Raw genomic sequence first — 16,785 nt, forward strand, 5'->3', positions numbered from 1 at the left:
ATGAACACAAGGAAGTGTACGGACAAGGCTGACTCAAATGGGGGCTTGGATGATTTGATCAATTTCTTAAAAGTCCATGGTTAAATGATTAAAGCAAGGTCATTTTGATAATAAACAAATACAACAACTTATTGAATATATATATATATATATAGATTGGCTTCACTTGAATGGTTAAGTTGGCGCACAATATGGTGTCTAAAAGCATGAGCCCGAGGTGTTTTTTCATGGTACATAGTGAGTTCAAAGGTGTAAGAGAAATAATCATGGTTTATTTGAATGTAACTAGGAAATTTTAAGATAATGGTAATACATATCTAGGTTCTAAAGTTAGTGAAAATTTAATCAATATGTAATGTTTAACAACCAAATGATGTAAGATTAGTTAGTTTTTAGAGTTTGTCTATTATTTGGTGAATTATGTCAAAAATTAGTTAAAATTAATAAATTATTTTTTTATCTTTCGGTGGATAGTTATTATGATTTGTTTTGACTCTTCACGTGTTAATCACAATCATTGAAGGTGTCTTTTTAAATATGAAAATTTATAAAATATAAGATTATTGCATGAAAGATATTTTTTTCTCTTATTATATATGATCGTTTACATTGAAAAAATATTACTGGAAGTTTTATTACAAATATGATAATCCATGATTTTTAGGTTTTCACTTTATAATACAAAGACAAGCACAACCATATAAATGAAAGTTAATATATGTTTAACCTTTTTAAACTTTAAAATACTAAGTTATATATTTTATCTTGACCTTATCAATTTGGTTGTTAAATACTACAATTACATACTCCAACTGAGTACAAAGGTCTTGAACGCCTTCTCAAATGCTACCTACCACTAATATATATTGATTAAGTTTTCACTAATATTGTTGAGACATTGTTTATTCTGATAATAAGACAATGATTGATATTTGATACTAGGTTAAATATCTATTTTTGTTTCTGAATGTGTAATTTGTTAACAAATATATTCCTGAAAGATGAAAACACAAAATTTAGTCTTCGAAAGTATAAAAGTGCGATAAATATATCCGACCGTTAATTTTCATCTGTCACCGTTAATAAAATAACTTACATGACAAAAAGGGATGAATTTATCATTGAAAATAATTGTCAACCTGACCATCTCTAATTGCCAATATACAGACATATTTGTAATATAATATTTTCTTGACTTTTAATTCGTCTTTCCACTCTCTAGAAATATGAATGGATAAATAATCACTTTTGTCCCTGAATGTGTAATTTGCTGACAAATGCGTCCGTGAAAGATGAAAATATAAAATTTAGTCCTTGAAAGTGTAAAAAATGCGACAAATATATATGACAGTTAACTTTCATCTGTCATCGTTAATAAAATAACCAAGATTTGAAGAAGTGAAATATGGGATAAATTTATCTTTTATTTATAGTAGATTGTGGCTAATTATTATAATTTGGAAAAATTTGTAATGATTGGTGCACTATTACAATATTTATTTTGGTAAACTGGTATAATGTTTATTTTGGATAATTTCTATTGTGAGAAACAAATTATGGTTAATAATCATTATTATAATTAATATTATGTTTGTTTTAAATTATATTTGTCAATATATTTTTAAGTGATTATTGTAATGTTATGCTTGTTCTGATAAAAAATGACGAAAATTTATTATAAAATTATATTTTACTCTTAAATGAAACAAAATTTCGGGTTTAACAAATTAGTCCAATAGAAACATATTGATATTTAGGTCCAATAAAAAATTACTGACAATTTCAATCAATAATGATAACTTATTGAAATTTAGGTCCAATGGAGCGTAATAACATTTAAGTCCCGAAAAAAATTATTGTCATTTTTCTTCAATAAAAAAATATTGACATTTTTGCTCAACAAAAAATTATTGACATCTACATCAAAAAATAATATCTTACTGACATTTTCGTTCAATCTAGTCAACATGACCACGTCACCAATTATTTTAGTAACAAATTCATCCCTCGATGTCACGTAAGATATTTTATTAACGACGACGGACAAAAGTTAACAATAATATGTTTGTCACACTTTTGAGAACTAAATTTTATATTTTCATCATTCATGAATGTATTTGTCAAAAGATTACACATTCAGTGACAAAAATAACTATTTCCTATGATATATTGTTATTTTGTACTTCATCATCATTTGACATATAAGGGAGTGTTAATTTTAGTGAGAGTATTGTTGCTAATTTCTTGATTTTTCCCTGTTTCTACTAGTCGGTGGGGATTGTAAGCTAGTTGCAATTATTGGTGATTAGTAGTTTTTTTAATACAATTATATGTTTATTTTACTCATAATTTGTTTTAGTTATATTTTTTAGATTTTTTTTCTCCAATCATATAAACTTTAAGGTTTAAATGCTTCTTTTCTCTTGTAATTTAATTTTTTTTATTTCATTTTTATCCTTATAATTTTTTATTTTATTCATTCCAAAATATGTTTATTTTGTTTTATTTTTTTAATGTATTTTATATAATATTTTTTATACTGTTCAAAATATTTTTTTATTATTCAAAGTGTTATTTAAAATATTTTAAAAATGAAAAATAAAACAAAATACATTTTAAAATGACTAAAATGAAAAAAATTTACAAAAATAAAAAATGAAAAAAATATTAAATTATAGGAATTAAAAAGTATTGAAGCCAAATTTTAAATGTATTTTACTGAGTCATGATTTTTTGTTGTCCCCCTTAAAGAAAATCTGGCTGAGCCGCCGCAGATTGGTATGTAGTCTCTAATATTAATCCTTAATTAATTCATCAAAGACTCGAGCAATTACAATTAACCATGATCACCAATCACTTAAAGATAGTACAAGAACATACGTACTATACCATGAATGCAAATGTAACAGTCGAACATGTGACATGAACACTGATGAATTTGTTTTCTAATGTTGCCTCCATGATTGGGAATATACCTAGCTAGCAGTTGATAAGAATAATTCATTAGTTTTTGAACTCTAGCGGGAAATAAGAGAGAAGCAGACATGTGAAGACGATCTGCAAATTGCTGGTGGCTGCAGTGTGCATGGATGACCCGTCAGTACACAGTGATTGTTGAAAAGTCTCAGCCAATACAAGTTTTGTTTGTCTATATAAAAGAACTAGTTATGGAGCCTGAATTGCCATATCTGTCTATCAGTTCTTATAGTCTTATTTATTGTAAGATATTTTTGTGACATTTTATAAAATATTTATGTACAACTCATGTTGTTAAAGGTTTTAGTGACATAACTACATAGAATATTTAATAAAATGTCATAAAAATATATTAATAATATTTATTTATATTTGATATTTTTTAAATGTTAATAATTTTTTTAGTAATAATTAAGAAAAAAATGTTAAAAATCAATGTGTAGTAGTGTATTTTTAATATAATCAATGTGTATAGTACAACTTTAACTCTCTTTTTGATTTACAACAATTATTTCTTGTAACATATATTTTAAAATAAAATAAGTAATTAATTAAAATTAGTTTAAGTTCAATTTAATTTTAGTAAATAATTGATAATTAACTAATAAGTTATTGATCCGAGTAATACTAGATTCGATCCCTTTAAATAAGACTTTAGATTCAAGTCTTATAAATGAAAAAAATATGATTAAGAGACAAGATCCTAATAATCTACTGAAAGTAATTAATTATTTCTTAACAAAGACTAATCATCAATAAAATTAATAAATATTCACATCAATTAATCTAAAACACAATTGATAAGTAATTATACTAAAATCTAAATGCAAATTAAACAAGAGAACACGGGAAAGAAACACAAGTATAAAAACCTCATGGCTCATGGCCCCACAAGTATAAAACACGATTGATAAGTAATTATACTAAGTCATTACTTTTAACAAGTTAGCTTTAAAGATGATTTAAAATCGTCGTGCAATGCCTCTAATAACCGTATTTAAAACGCTTAATTCTAATATGGAACCTAGAAGGTGTCTTTTAAATATGAAAATTTATAAAATTAGGTTATTATAATTACAAGGTAAAAGATATTTTTTTCATTTATTATATGATTAAATTAGATTGAAAAAATATTACTCAAAATTTTACTACAAATATGACAATCCATGATTTTTAGGTTTTCACTTTATAATACAAAGATAAGCACAACCTTCCAAATGAAGGTTTATATATGTTTAACCTTTTTAAACTTTAAAATACTAAGTTATATATTTTGTCTTGACCCTCATCAAATTGGTTGTTAAATACTACTATTTCATACTCCAAGTGGGTACACGAGTCTTGAACCCCTTCTCAAATGCTACCTAGTTTTCACTAACATTGTCGAAACATTGTATTCTGATAATAATTAAGGAAATGATTGATATTTGATACTATTGCTATTTTATGCTTCATCATCAGTTGACAGATAAGAGAGTGTTAATTTTAGTAAGAGTATTGTGCAAAGACTTTTCTTGATTCTTGTTTTTTCCCTGCTACTTGTCAGTGAGGCGCAAAGATTTTTCTTGATTCTTGTTTTTTCCCTGCTACTTGTCAGTGGGGCTTGTAAGCTAGTTGCAACTAATTAGTAGTTTTTTTTAATACAATTATATGTTTATTTTACTCATAATTTTTTTAGTTATACGCTTTAGATTTTTTCTCTCCAATTTTTGCATATAGACTTTAAGGTTTATATGTTTTTTTTTCTTTCCATTTAATGTTTTTTATTTCATTTTTATCTTTGTAATTTTTTTTATTAATTATAAAATATGTTTATTTTATTTTATGTTTTAAAGTATTTTAGATAATATTTTTTATTATTCAAAATGTTATTTAAAATAATTTTAAAACAAAAAAATACATTTTAAAATGACTAAAAAGAATTTAAAAAAATATTAAATTATAGAAACTAAAAAAATATTAAAGCCAAATTTTAAATGTATTTTACTATGTCATAATTTTTTATTTTGCCCCCCTTAAAGAAAATCTTGGTGAGCCGCCGCATATTAGAGCGTAGTCTCTAATATTAATCCCTAATTACAGTTAACCATGGTCACCAATCACGCAAAGATAGTACAAGAAAATACCCAGTATACCATGATTGCAAATGTAACAGTCCAACATGTGACATGAACACCGATGAATTTGTTTTCTAATGTGCATGTTGCCTCCATTATTGGGAATTAATATACCTAGCTAGAAGTTGATAAGAATAATTGATTAATGTTTTGAACTCTAGCGGGAAATAAGAGAGAAGCAGACATTTGAAGAAGATCTGCAAATTGCTAGTGGCTGCAGTGCATGTGCATGGTAGACCCGTCTGTACACTGTGATTGTTGAAAAGTCTCAGCCAATACAAGTTTTGTTTGTCTATATAGACGAACTAGTTATCAAGCCTGAATTGCATATCTGTCTATCAGTTCTTCTTTCCTCAACCTTCTTTCTTCTTATATATCGAACATGGCTAAGTATCATTCAAGTGGGAAAAGCTCTTCCATGACTGCTATAGCCTTCCTGTTTATCCTTCTAATCACTTATACAGGCACAACAGGTCCCTCTCTCTCTTCCCTGTGTCTCCCTATGCATCAATATGTTTTCAACTTTGCCTTCATTAAGGGCACTTACATTTCTGCATGTTACCATTTACTTGTATGAATATATAATGAATAGGATGCATGTTTACTCGTATGAATCTAGATATATAGTTTTTTGGTCTAGACTCTAGTTCATGCATTCTCTGTTGGAGGCAATTATATTCAAACAATAAGATTATTAAATATGATAAAATTTTCTCTCCAAATATTTAACGGACAGTTATGTATTTGAGATTGAAATTTAAAACATGTGATTAAATTAAAATAATCTGATGTTAGTTGATCTACCTCGATGATCTAAATATTATATATATAATTTAGTACCTAACTTGTCTATACATTATTTCACTACACACATATAATTTTATAATACAATACCTAACAATCTCATTACATTTGCTTTTGTAGAGGTGAGAATTGAAGGAGTAGTTAGTCTATTTGGGGATAACTTTATAGATAATCTAACACCCAATTCAGTGTTTAAATCAATCGAGTATCCATATATGAAAATTAAGATATATTTCTTGTGATCTATTTATAGGTCTCGAGACTCGAATACGTGCAAGTGAGTCATTACTAGGATGTGAATGAGTCATTGTTAGGACACATAGCATGATTGTGAGGCAATCTCAAAAAGGTGCATGAGTCTAGCTCTGCAATAAAAAAATATATATTTTGGATATACATGGCCTGACTAGTGATAGGGATCTTCTGCTTCAAGTGTAGAGAACATGTATAGTAGGATGTAGGCCAAACAGCTTAGCAGGTTGTTTGTGGACCTTAGATGACTCCTTAGCCCTACCAATGGTATGGACGAATCATTGCTTCATAGAAATGTGTAAAAAATAGAGTCATTCTTAAAAGTCAAATATTACTCTATCATTGAGTTAGACAAAAAAAGATGATTATAATGGTTCTCTCTTGAAACATTTGTATTTAAAATTAAGTTTATTATGTTTTTAGTTTCTAATTTTTTATTTTTATTTTTAATCTTTTAAATTTTTTTACTGAATTTTGTTCTTGAATTTTTTATGTTCTTACTTTTAGTATTTTTTAGGATCTGAAAGTAAAAACGAAAAAATAGTTAAAAAATTAAAAGAAAAAAAGAAACAAATTAAGGACGTTGATCAATGAAAAGAAAAGTTCAAGAACTAAAAGCAATTTTTTAAAAAATGTTTAGGGATTAAAAGTATAATAAATTCTTTAAAATTTGAAAGATATGCGAATATCCTTTTAATCAAGTTAATTCATACACTTTTAATTAGTGCTTTAGTTTTATTAATTTTTTATAGTTAATTTTTGATATTATAGTAATGCACTTTGTAAAAATATGACATTAATTGAAAGGATAACATATTTATTGAACTGAAATCTGCGTAAAAAGTTCATAAACTAGCATATAGATACCAATTTAAACATGGACAATTAATGACACTATCTAGACAAGCATATATCCATGTGAAACTACTTTTGAAAGAAAGTATAGGTAGTAGTTAGTGTTTTTATCTAGACCTTATCCATTGTAATCCTTCTGGTAAGAGATGAAGAATAGGTCAAACATTATAAAAAGCAAAGATGTAAAATAAAACTCAAGAAAAATTGGGTAATCCTCAAGTAGATATTTGGTCTTTATAAAACTTCGTATCCCATTACCCGAAGGCTCTTCGCTATGCGGGGGAGGGATGTTGTACGCGATGGTATGGGGGAGGGATGTTGTACGCAGCCTTACCCTTGCATATGCAAAGAGGCTGTTTCCGGATTCGAACCCATGACCAACAAGTCACTAAAGCACAACTTTACCGCTGCACCAGGGCTCGCCCTCAGATATTTGGTCTTTATATATAAATTTTTAGTTTTCTGTATAAATTTCATTCATTTTTAATCTTTACATTTAAAAGTACACGAATTTTATAATTTTTAAGAACTAAAACGAAAAAATAAAGTTAAATAAGAATCAGTTTATATATAAAAGCTGATGTTATCAAAGACTATAAAATTATATTCCAAAACCAAAACCATGAAATAAAATAAAATCATTGATTAAGATAGTATAATATTCATTGTATTTCAATTGTTAGAAAATGAAGCAAGTTATGTACTCATCGCTAGACCAAGTCATCTATATTGTGAATCAAGTAGCTAGCAAATTAGTAGTACAATCAATTCACAAACAAGTGTAATTTTGTTCCATCTGATGATGATGCAGATGCACAATCCGGGGTATGTTATGGAAGACTTGGCAACAACTTACCAACCCCTCAAGAAGTTGTGGCCCTCTACAATCAAGCCAACATTCGCAGGATGCGAATCTACGGTCCAAGCCCAGAAGTCCTCGAAGCACTAAGAGGTTCCAACATTGAGCTTTTGCTAGACATTCCAAATGACAACCTCAGAAACCTAGCATCTAGCCAAGACAATGCAAACAAATGGGTGCAAGACAACATCAAAAACTATGCCAACAATGTCAGATTCAGATACGTTTCAGTGGGAAATGAAGTGAAACCCGAACACTCATTTGCACAATTTCTAGTGCCTGCATTGGAAAACATTCAGAGGGCCATTTCTAATGCTGGCCTTGGAAACCAAGTAAAAGTTTCCACTGCCATTGATACTGGTGCCTTGGCAGAATCATTCCCACCATCAAAGGGTTCCTTCAAATCTGATTATAGAGGAGCATATCTTGATGGTGTCATCAGATTTCTAGTGAACAATAATGCCCCATTAATGGTTAATGTGTACTCTTACTTCGCTTACACTGCAAACCCTAAGGACATTAGTCTTGACTATGCACTTTTTAGGTCTCCTTCGGTGGTAGTGCAAGATGGTTCACTTGGTTACCGTAACCTCTTTGATGCTTCGGTTGATGCTGTTTATGCTGCATTGGAGAAAGCAGGAGGAGGGTCATTGAACATAGTTGTGTCTGAGAGTGGATGGCCTTCTTCTGGTGGAACTGCAACTTCACTTGATAATGCAAGAACTTACAACACAAACTTGGTTCGGAATGTGAAGCAAGGAACCCCTAAAAGGCCTGGTGCACCCCTTGAAACTTATGTGTTTGCCATGTTTGATGAAAATCAGAAGCAGCCAGAGTTTGAAAAATTTTGGGGGCTCTTTTCTCCTATAACTAAGCAGCCCAAATACTCGATTAATTTCAATTAATTTTTAGCAGAAGCATAATTTGGTGTGAAATAAGGGCCACGAGTCCAAATGAAACTTCAATAATTGTTTTAGAAGAGGCAGGTATAGAACTTTAATTTATCTGCATTCTTGAAGTCTGCATGTACCATTTACGAGCTAAGTTAATTAGCTTTAAATAAAAGTTCTCTTATTAATGATCAAGAAGATCTTCTTTTGCTCATTGACTCCAGAATTTCTGAATCTCTCAATGGCTGATGACTTTCTTCCATAGCAGGACCAACAAGCATATAAAATCATTCTATTTATAAACCTATAGCGTATATAAATACGTAAATATTTGAATAAAGGATGAAAATTTTAGGATTTTAAATTAAAAAAACTGATAAATCGACTAAACTTAATTGATTTAAAAAATAGACTTCATTAATTAAAATTAATTTAAAAAGAAAATTCAAGTAACTCGAATTAAAAAAAAAATAAAAATGTAATTAAACCAAAAGTGGTTCTGTAGATCGAAAGCTCCACCTAGCTAGCGAAGACACCATAACTAAACCACGTAAATATGGTATGGACTGGTTTTTCGCATAGAAAGGAATCATAATATTTCTTTGATGTGTTGGGAAAGCTTATATATATGGGACATCCTCCACAACGATGAGAAGTTATGGGTATTTTGTGATGTATGGTGAAAGATCATATGGTATCACTGTGATCTTTACTAACATTTTTTGTTTTAACACTTACTAAATATATTATTAAAGTTTTTTATTTCATTTAAAAATATTATAAAATAGGAATAAATGTTATTAACATATTTTTGTGATATTTTATCAAATATTATGTATATCACGAAAATATATTAATAATTTATATTTGATATTTTTTAAATGTCACTAAAATTTTTAGTAATATTTTTATTAAGTGTTAAGAAAAAATGTTAAAAATCAATGTGTAGTAGTGTATTTTTAATATCATCAATGTGTATTGTGCAACTTTAACTCATCTTTTTTATTTACAACAATTATTTCTCATAACATATATTTTAAAATAAAATAAGAAATTAAAATTAATTTAAGCTCAATTTAATTTTAGTAAACAATTGATAATTAATTAATAAGTTATTAATCCGAGTAATACTAAATTTGATTCCGTTAAACAAGACTTTAATTTCAAGTCTTATGAATAAAAAAAATATGATTAAAATGCAAGATCCCACTAGTAATGAAGGTAATTGTTTCTCAATAAAAATTAATCATCAACAAAATTAATAAATACTTCACATGAATATCATAATAATCTAAAACTTGAAAATATATTAATAATATTTATTTATATTTGATATTTTTTAAATATTACTAAAAAAATTAGTAATATTTTTATTAAATGTTAAGAAAAAAAATGTTAAAAATCAATGTGTCGTAGTATATTTTAATATCATCAATATGTATAGTGCAACTTTAACTCATCTTTTTTATTTACAACAATTATTTTTTGTAACATATTTTAAAATAAAACAAGAAATTAAAACTAATTTAAGTTTAATTTAATTTTAGTAAATAATTGTTAATTACCTAATAAGTTATTGATTCAAGTAATATTAGATTCAATCTCTTTAAGTAAGACTTTAGATTCAAGTCTTATAAATGAAAAAACATAATTAAGATGTGAGATCCTACTAAGTAATTATTTCTTAACAAAAATTAATTATCAACAAAATTAGTAAATACTTCATACCATTATCATAATGATCTAAAACATGATTAATAAGTAATTATATTAAAATCTAAAGGCAAGTTAAACAAGAGATCACGCGAGCCTTTGGGAAAACATAAAGTGGGGTCATGAGCCAAGAAGTTTTTGTACTTGAATTGGAAAAGAAACATAGCGCATTGCATTGCATTAGTCTTCTGCTAAGAATCAAATTAATTAAATAAAGAGAATGAGAAAAAGATGCAATATGCATTGTTTCCTTGTCTTTCTGATCGATTCTCTATAGTTGATCAAATGCACTTGCATAAAAGATCATATGGTATCACTACAACATGATCTTTATTAACACTTTTTGATCTAACACTTAGTAAATATATTGATAAAAGTTTTTAGCCTCAATTAAAAAGTTAACAAAATATGAATAAATATTATTAATATATTTTTGTGATATTTTATTAAATAGTGTGTATAATTTATGTCGTTAAAATTTTTAATGACATGAACTATATATAATATTTGATAAAATGTCGTGAAAATATATTAATAATATTTATTTATATTTAATAATATTTTTTAAATGTTATCACTAATATTTTCATTAAGTGTTAGAGAAAAAAAATGTTAAAAATCAATGTGTAGTAGTGTGTTTTGATTATTATCAATTGTTTGCCTCCCCGTATAGGAATTGAACTACCATATATATATGGAGTTGATCAATTGATCATACTCGTGAAATATTCCAGGCTTGATCACTCCCTTTCTCCTTGACGTGACACCAAAACCATATATATCCCGTCAAACAAGAAAAAAGAAAGCAAAGAAACTCTTAGTATTGTTAAGCTAGCCCCATATATTTATCATGCCACAATGTAATTGAAATGAGCAAAGAAAATAAAGCAAAATACCCGGACAAATAGTTGGCATGCATGTACTGTAATTGGAAAGGAGAAAGATAAATGAACATCTTAAATGCTATTAGACACTTAGTGTGAGAGAAAAAATATTATATATTATAAAATTTATAATGTAATAAGAAAAAAAAAAATATTGATAAAATATTTAAAGTAAAAGAATGTTCATGTACCCGAAAAGGAAAAACCTTGGTGATGGACCTAGTTATGGGGTAAAGCCAATCCATTGTATTCAATGGAATTTAAGACTTCAACACCTTGCTCATTAATTAATTGACACTTGATGGCTGAAAACCTTTTATTACAAGCAAAGGACTTTGCACATGAAAGTCTATTAGGTGTCAAGCCATTACATGCATGGTAGTTACACAATCAAGTCAGTGAGAGACTGGCCTCTTATTTGGTGGGAGCACCACCACCTCACTGACTGAGAAAGTGCATGAGGGCTGGATTTTAGAGAAAAAGCTCTTCTTCATTTATTGGATTTTTTCAATAGGAGATATAAACACAAAGGTTTTATGAGTCCCAAGTAAAAAAATTCAGTAAGTGGAGAGAATCTCAACCTGGGTTTTAGAACTTGTTTGTTTGTATAGTTAAGTGTTTCATTATTTTGAAGATATATTTTATATTTTATTTTTATACTTTAAATATGTTTTAGGTCTGTGATAAATAAATATTTTTTTTAGAAATATATTTAATTCTTATTTTTATAAATAATTATAAAATCTTACATTATTTTTGTTTTGTTTCTTATTTTTATGGTTAATATTTTGTATAAAATTCACTAAAATAAATTTTATTATTTTTAATAGAAATCTTTCAAATAAAGAAAACAAAATGTCAATTTAGAAATTATGTATAAAATAGAAAATAAGGATTTTTTGGCTGGAGTTTTCAAATTCTCACGTGATATATGAAAGTCCATGAAAGGGAGAAAAAACACCAAAACTTCCATTAGAAATGATGAATTGTTCGATGTTTGACCCATAATTTGGTCATGACCAGTTAGATGGCGTTATGTAATGTAGTGCTGTTTAAACTGAGATAAGTCTCCCAAATTCAAAATTCAGAAAATCTTAAGTTCAGTGGTAAGTTTGGCAAATATTAAATTAGAGAAATATATAACTGTTTGTTTTAAAAAAATAAAATAAAACGTTTATAATATAAAATGATTATTTATAAATTAAATATTCAAAATGTTTGCTGCTGTTCGGTTGAAATACCTAGTCTAATTAAAAATTGAATTATAAAAATTATAAATAGCCACAAATCAATTTCATTTTTTTCCTATCAACTTTAACCGTTCTTTTTGATTTACAACAACAATTATTTTCTCGTACTGCGACATATATTTAAAATAAAATAAGTAATTAAAATTAATTTAAGCACAATTTAATTATAATAAACAATTGATAATTAACTAACAAGTTATTGACTTTAAGTAATATTAGATTTGATTTCTTAAGTAAGATTTTAAATTTAAATTTTATGGATAAAAAAAATATGACTAAGAGGTGAGATTCTACTAATATTAAAATTGATTGTTTCCAACAAAGATTGATAGATACTTTACACTAATATGATAATGACAATGGATCATTAATTATAGTAAAATCTAAATGCTAATTAAACAAGAGATCACACGAGCCTTTGGGCAAACATAAAGTGGGGCCAAGAGCCAAGAGGTTTTTGTACCTGAATTGGAAAAGAAACATAATCCATTGCATTAGTCTTCTGCTAAGAATCAAATTAAGTAGAGAGAATGAGAACATGAACTGAAAGATGCAATATGCATTGTTTCCTTGTCTTTCTTTGACTCTATAGTTGATCCAACGCACTTGCATGTATAGTCTTGGATATAAGCCCGTAATTCGAGTTACCTTAACAACACTTTAGTGGGACCCGCTCTGATTGATTAATAACAATATCCAACGCACAGAAGAAGAAAAAATTCAACGCACGACTCATTGATTCATTGTTCTTCTCTCGTCCCATAAAACTTTCGTCAGTTTCATGTTTATCCTCTTGATACAGACACGTAAGCACTTCTACTTATTTTGTGCGCCTCTTGTACAATTAATTCAACCCTTTTTTTACTTAATGGCATGCAAAACAAGAAAAACGTTTTAATTTAAAATGCTAATAAATGATACATACTAAAAGTATTTAACAATTGTGAGGGATTAGCGTGAGAATAGAGAGGAAAATAAGGCTATGAATTGCGAGAGATCAGTAAAGACTTAGAGAGCAAAATTTGGTTATGAATTGCAAGGATTTAGAGAGGCACAATTGTGAGGGATTATTGATAAGCGAGGGACTATTGTGAGGGATTATTGATGTTGTACGTCATTTGCGAGAGAACAATCTGTCACAAAATCATGATTTTCTTGTAGTGTTAAAGAGCAAAATTAGAGGTCAAATGTTTTTAATTTGAATCATCTTCATGTTTCAAGTTAGTTTCTTCTTCAATTGCGTTATTGAATGTATTATAAACCCATATTTTCTTGTATGTAGGTGGAAATCCATGTTTTTTATAACAAATCTCAAAAGTGTTACCCAATTTGCCACAATTGGTACATTGTTATTTGACTTTCCTTTCTTAAATGTCTTCCTACCATTAGTGACATTTATCAAAGCTTGTGTTTCTTCAATAGGTCCAAGTCCATTATGTCTTTCATGTAGAATGATATAAAACTCTTTTTTAATAGGTAATAGATCTTTCGATCTCATGACATTTGAAGTCATAATTCAATCCAATGAGAAAACATATCACATAATCTTATAAATTGTAAGTCCTGAAAATTCATAAGGCTTCACAAGAACACCAAAAAACACACACAAAACTTGGAATGGGTCTATAGTTTTCCAACTCGTCCCACAAAATCTTCATTTTAGTGAAATTTTCTATGATAAAACTTGAATTATACTTATAAGAATAAAATTCTTGTTGAAACTCAACAATTCAAAATATGCTAGACTTTGTGCTATACAAAATGATGCATAGCTTATCAACCAAGAATGGACTAGAATAATACAATATTCTCAAGTATTGTTGTAACTTGGATCAAATCATGCATTATAATGCTCCATCCAGAAGATTAAATTTACTCTACTCAATCATGACTTTCCTTATTGCTTGAGCCTATAATGGTAATTATCACCATTAAGCAATGGATAGACAACAATGGTGCAAGATTCTCATTAAGATGAATGAAATCAAAGCTACCAAGATTCTATAATGGATTTTAAGATTAAAAAAAAAATTCAACTATAGTTATGGCTAACGAGGGAGACTTGATGAAGTCTCCCGCGGTGGGGAACTTTTTGTAGTCATCAGATATATTAATTGTAAAAATAATGGCCAAGATTGAAAAAGGTAAAACTAACAACTATAGTTTTATTGAATTTGATTTCAAGAAAAAAAATTAAGTCTACGTCACTCCACATGTCAATTGGAGGAGTTAAGGTTTATTGAGAATTTTGTTTCTTCCTCTTTGCAATAATGGTAAAACTTACGTGAAGCCTCTCACCCTCTGCCTCCTCTTCTTGCTTCAATCTCCCTTCCAATTCTCATTCTTGCTTCTTATCATATTACTTATGTTCTCCCTCCCATGGTAGACCCCAAACTATTTAGATATATATGACTTTGCCTTAAACATCACATATTACAAATCAATCTTCTCATATAACTTCACATCCAAAATCGCATTGATCATTCACATCCACTAATCAATTAATAACACTCATGTAAATCGCACTCAAACAATACCTTCAAATCTCTTATTTTCCTCCATACACGTCTCATGTGCACCACTTTTACCATCCTATCCTCCATCTTCTCTCATATCGTCAAATAATATCACTCACATGGATCACACTTGAAACATAACTCATCCCTAATGACCATTTATATGCTTGTGTGATTTTCATGGCTCTCTTTTTTTGTCTTGCGTATCATCGTCATTCGGTAAATTTTTTAACTTGAATTTTTTTTACTATATTAAGTTGGTTATCTAGTTTAACACAAAACTTAGTTCTTAAAGGTTCTTCAAATGCTAGTTAAAACGCTCAGAAAATTCAAGCTTCTAAGTATACTAAAAGTATATCTGATATACAAATATTCTAATAGACTTCAAATCTATAAAGTAACCATGATCTCAATTGAAAAGTATCACATATACAATTCAAATTAAATAACTTTGAGTAATTAAATTTTTTTAGACAAAACTTTTAGCTGTTCATATAAACAACCTTTATTGGTCAAAATCTTACAAATAAAACTTTTTTGTAATTATCCAAATGAAATAAGTTACTTAATAAGATATATTGTACATATGAATCTCAAATATGAATGTGTTTCACAAAGGATTTATTAAAAAGTAAAATATATTGTATGAAATTAAAAAAAAATTGTGAATCAACCAATAGTTTTATCAAGAAAACTTTAGTTGATCAAGAATATTAGAAAACGGTGAGAGTACACATATACAAATAAACCAATGTGAGAGATAAAGATATGTGATGTTGCACAAAAATATTATCTTGTTTAACCCAAACAATCCTTAGGCTACGTTAAATTCTCACACAAGGTGAGATTTTTCAACCACATCTGTCAATAATACAAGTATTCTCATTGTCTTTTCTAGTTTATATTATTATTATTTTACACCTAATCTTTACAAGCTTAAAACTCATTATTAATTTATTTATCATATAGCCTCTGCAGACTTCACACACAAACTTTCTTAAACCAATAATGGTAAAACTTATTAGCTTGGAAAGTGATATGACTCAATAACGTAGAATAATGAGGTTTTGGTATAATACCAACTCACAAGCAATCAAAGATTGCATAGGATCTTTAGTTTAAGTTATAAATGCCTCCTACGATATGAGAGAAAGTCAAGTTCAAAAATATTTGGGAGTTATAGTCTTATGACAAATATATATATATATATATATATATATATATAAAAGAAAGATGAAAGCTAGAAATTATGAACAATGTACTTAAACTGATATTAGAAAAATTAATCATAGATATTTATAAAAATTGTTCCATCAACATAGTCAGAAAGTTATACCTCAAGCCTCCAAGCCAATCCTACTAAGCTTCTAAGTAGATTCTATTAAGATTCTAGTAAATGCAAAATGAACACTATATATATATATATATATATATATATATATATATATATATATATATATTCATAAGACTTACAAATTTGGTATGTCATGATTAAAACAGAAAGGATTTTAACCTCACAACACACACTTCCCTTTATCTTGGTATTCGTCTTATTGTAACTTAGACATAAAAACACATGCATTTTGTTTCTTCAATTGCATAATCAAAGTCATAGTGGAAAAAGCCAAAGCTTTAGAGGAAAATCAAATGTAAAAACAAGTTAAGCTTC

General features: G+C 27.8%; 1 protein-coding gene across 1 annotated transcript; it reads left to right on the forward strand.

The window, feature by feature from the left end:
* Positions 1-5,437: 5,437 nt before the first annotated feature.
* LOC547822 (glucan endo-1,3-beta-glucosidase) lies at positions 5,438-8,946 on the forward strand. Its single transcript, NM_001251545.1, has 2 exons — positions 5,438-5,566; positions 7,816-8,946. The coding sequence occupies exons 1-2, from the start codon at positions 5,476-5,478 to the stop codon at positions 8,766-8,768; spliced, it is 1,044 nt and encodes a 347-aa protein (NP_001238474.1). The 5' UTR covers positions 5,438-5,475; the 3' UTR covers positions 8,769-8,946.
* Positions 8,947-16,785: the final 7,839 nt, after the last annotated feature.

Source organism: Glycine max, chromosome 3 (assembly GCF_000004515.6).
Source record: "Glycine max cultivar Williams 82 chromosome 3, Glycine_max_v4.0, whole genome shotgun sequence".
NCBI classification, from domain to species: domain Eukaryota; kingdom Viridiplantae; phylum Streptophyta; class Magnoliopsida; order Fabales; family Fabaceae; genus Glycine; species Glycine max.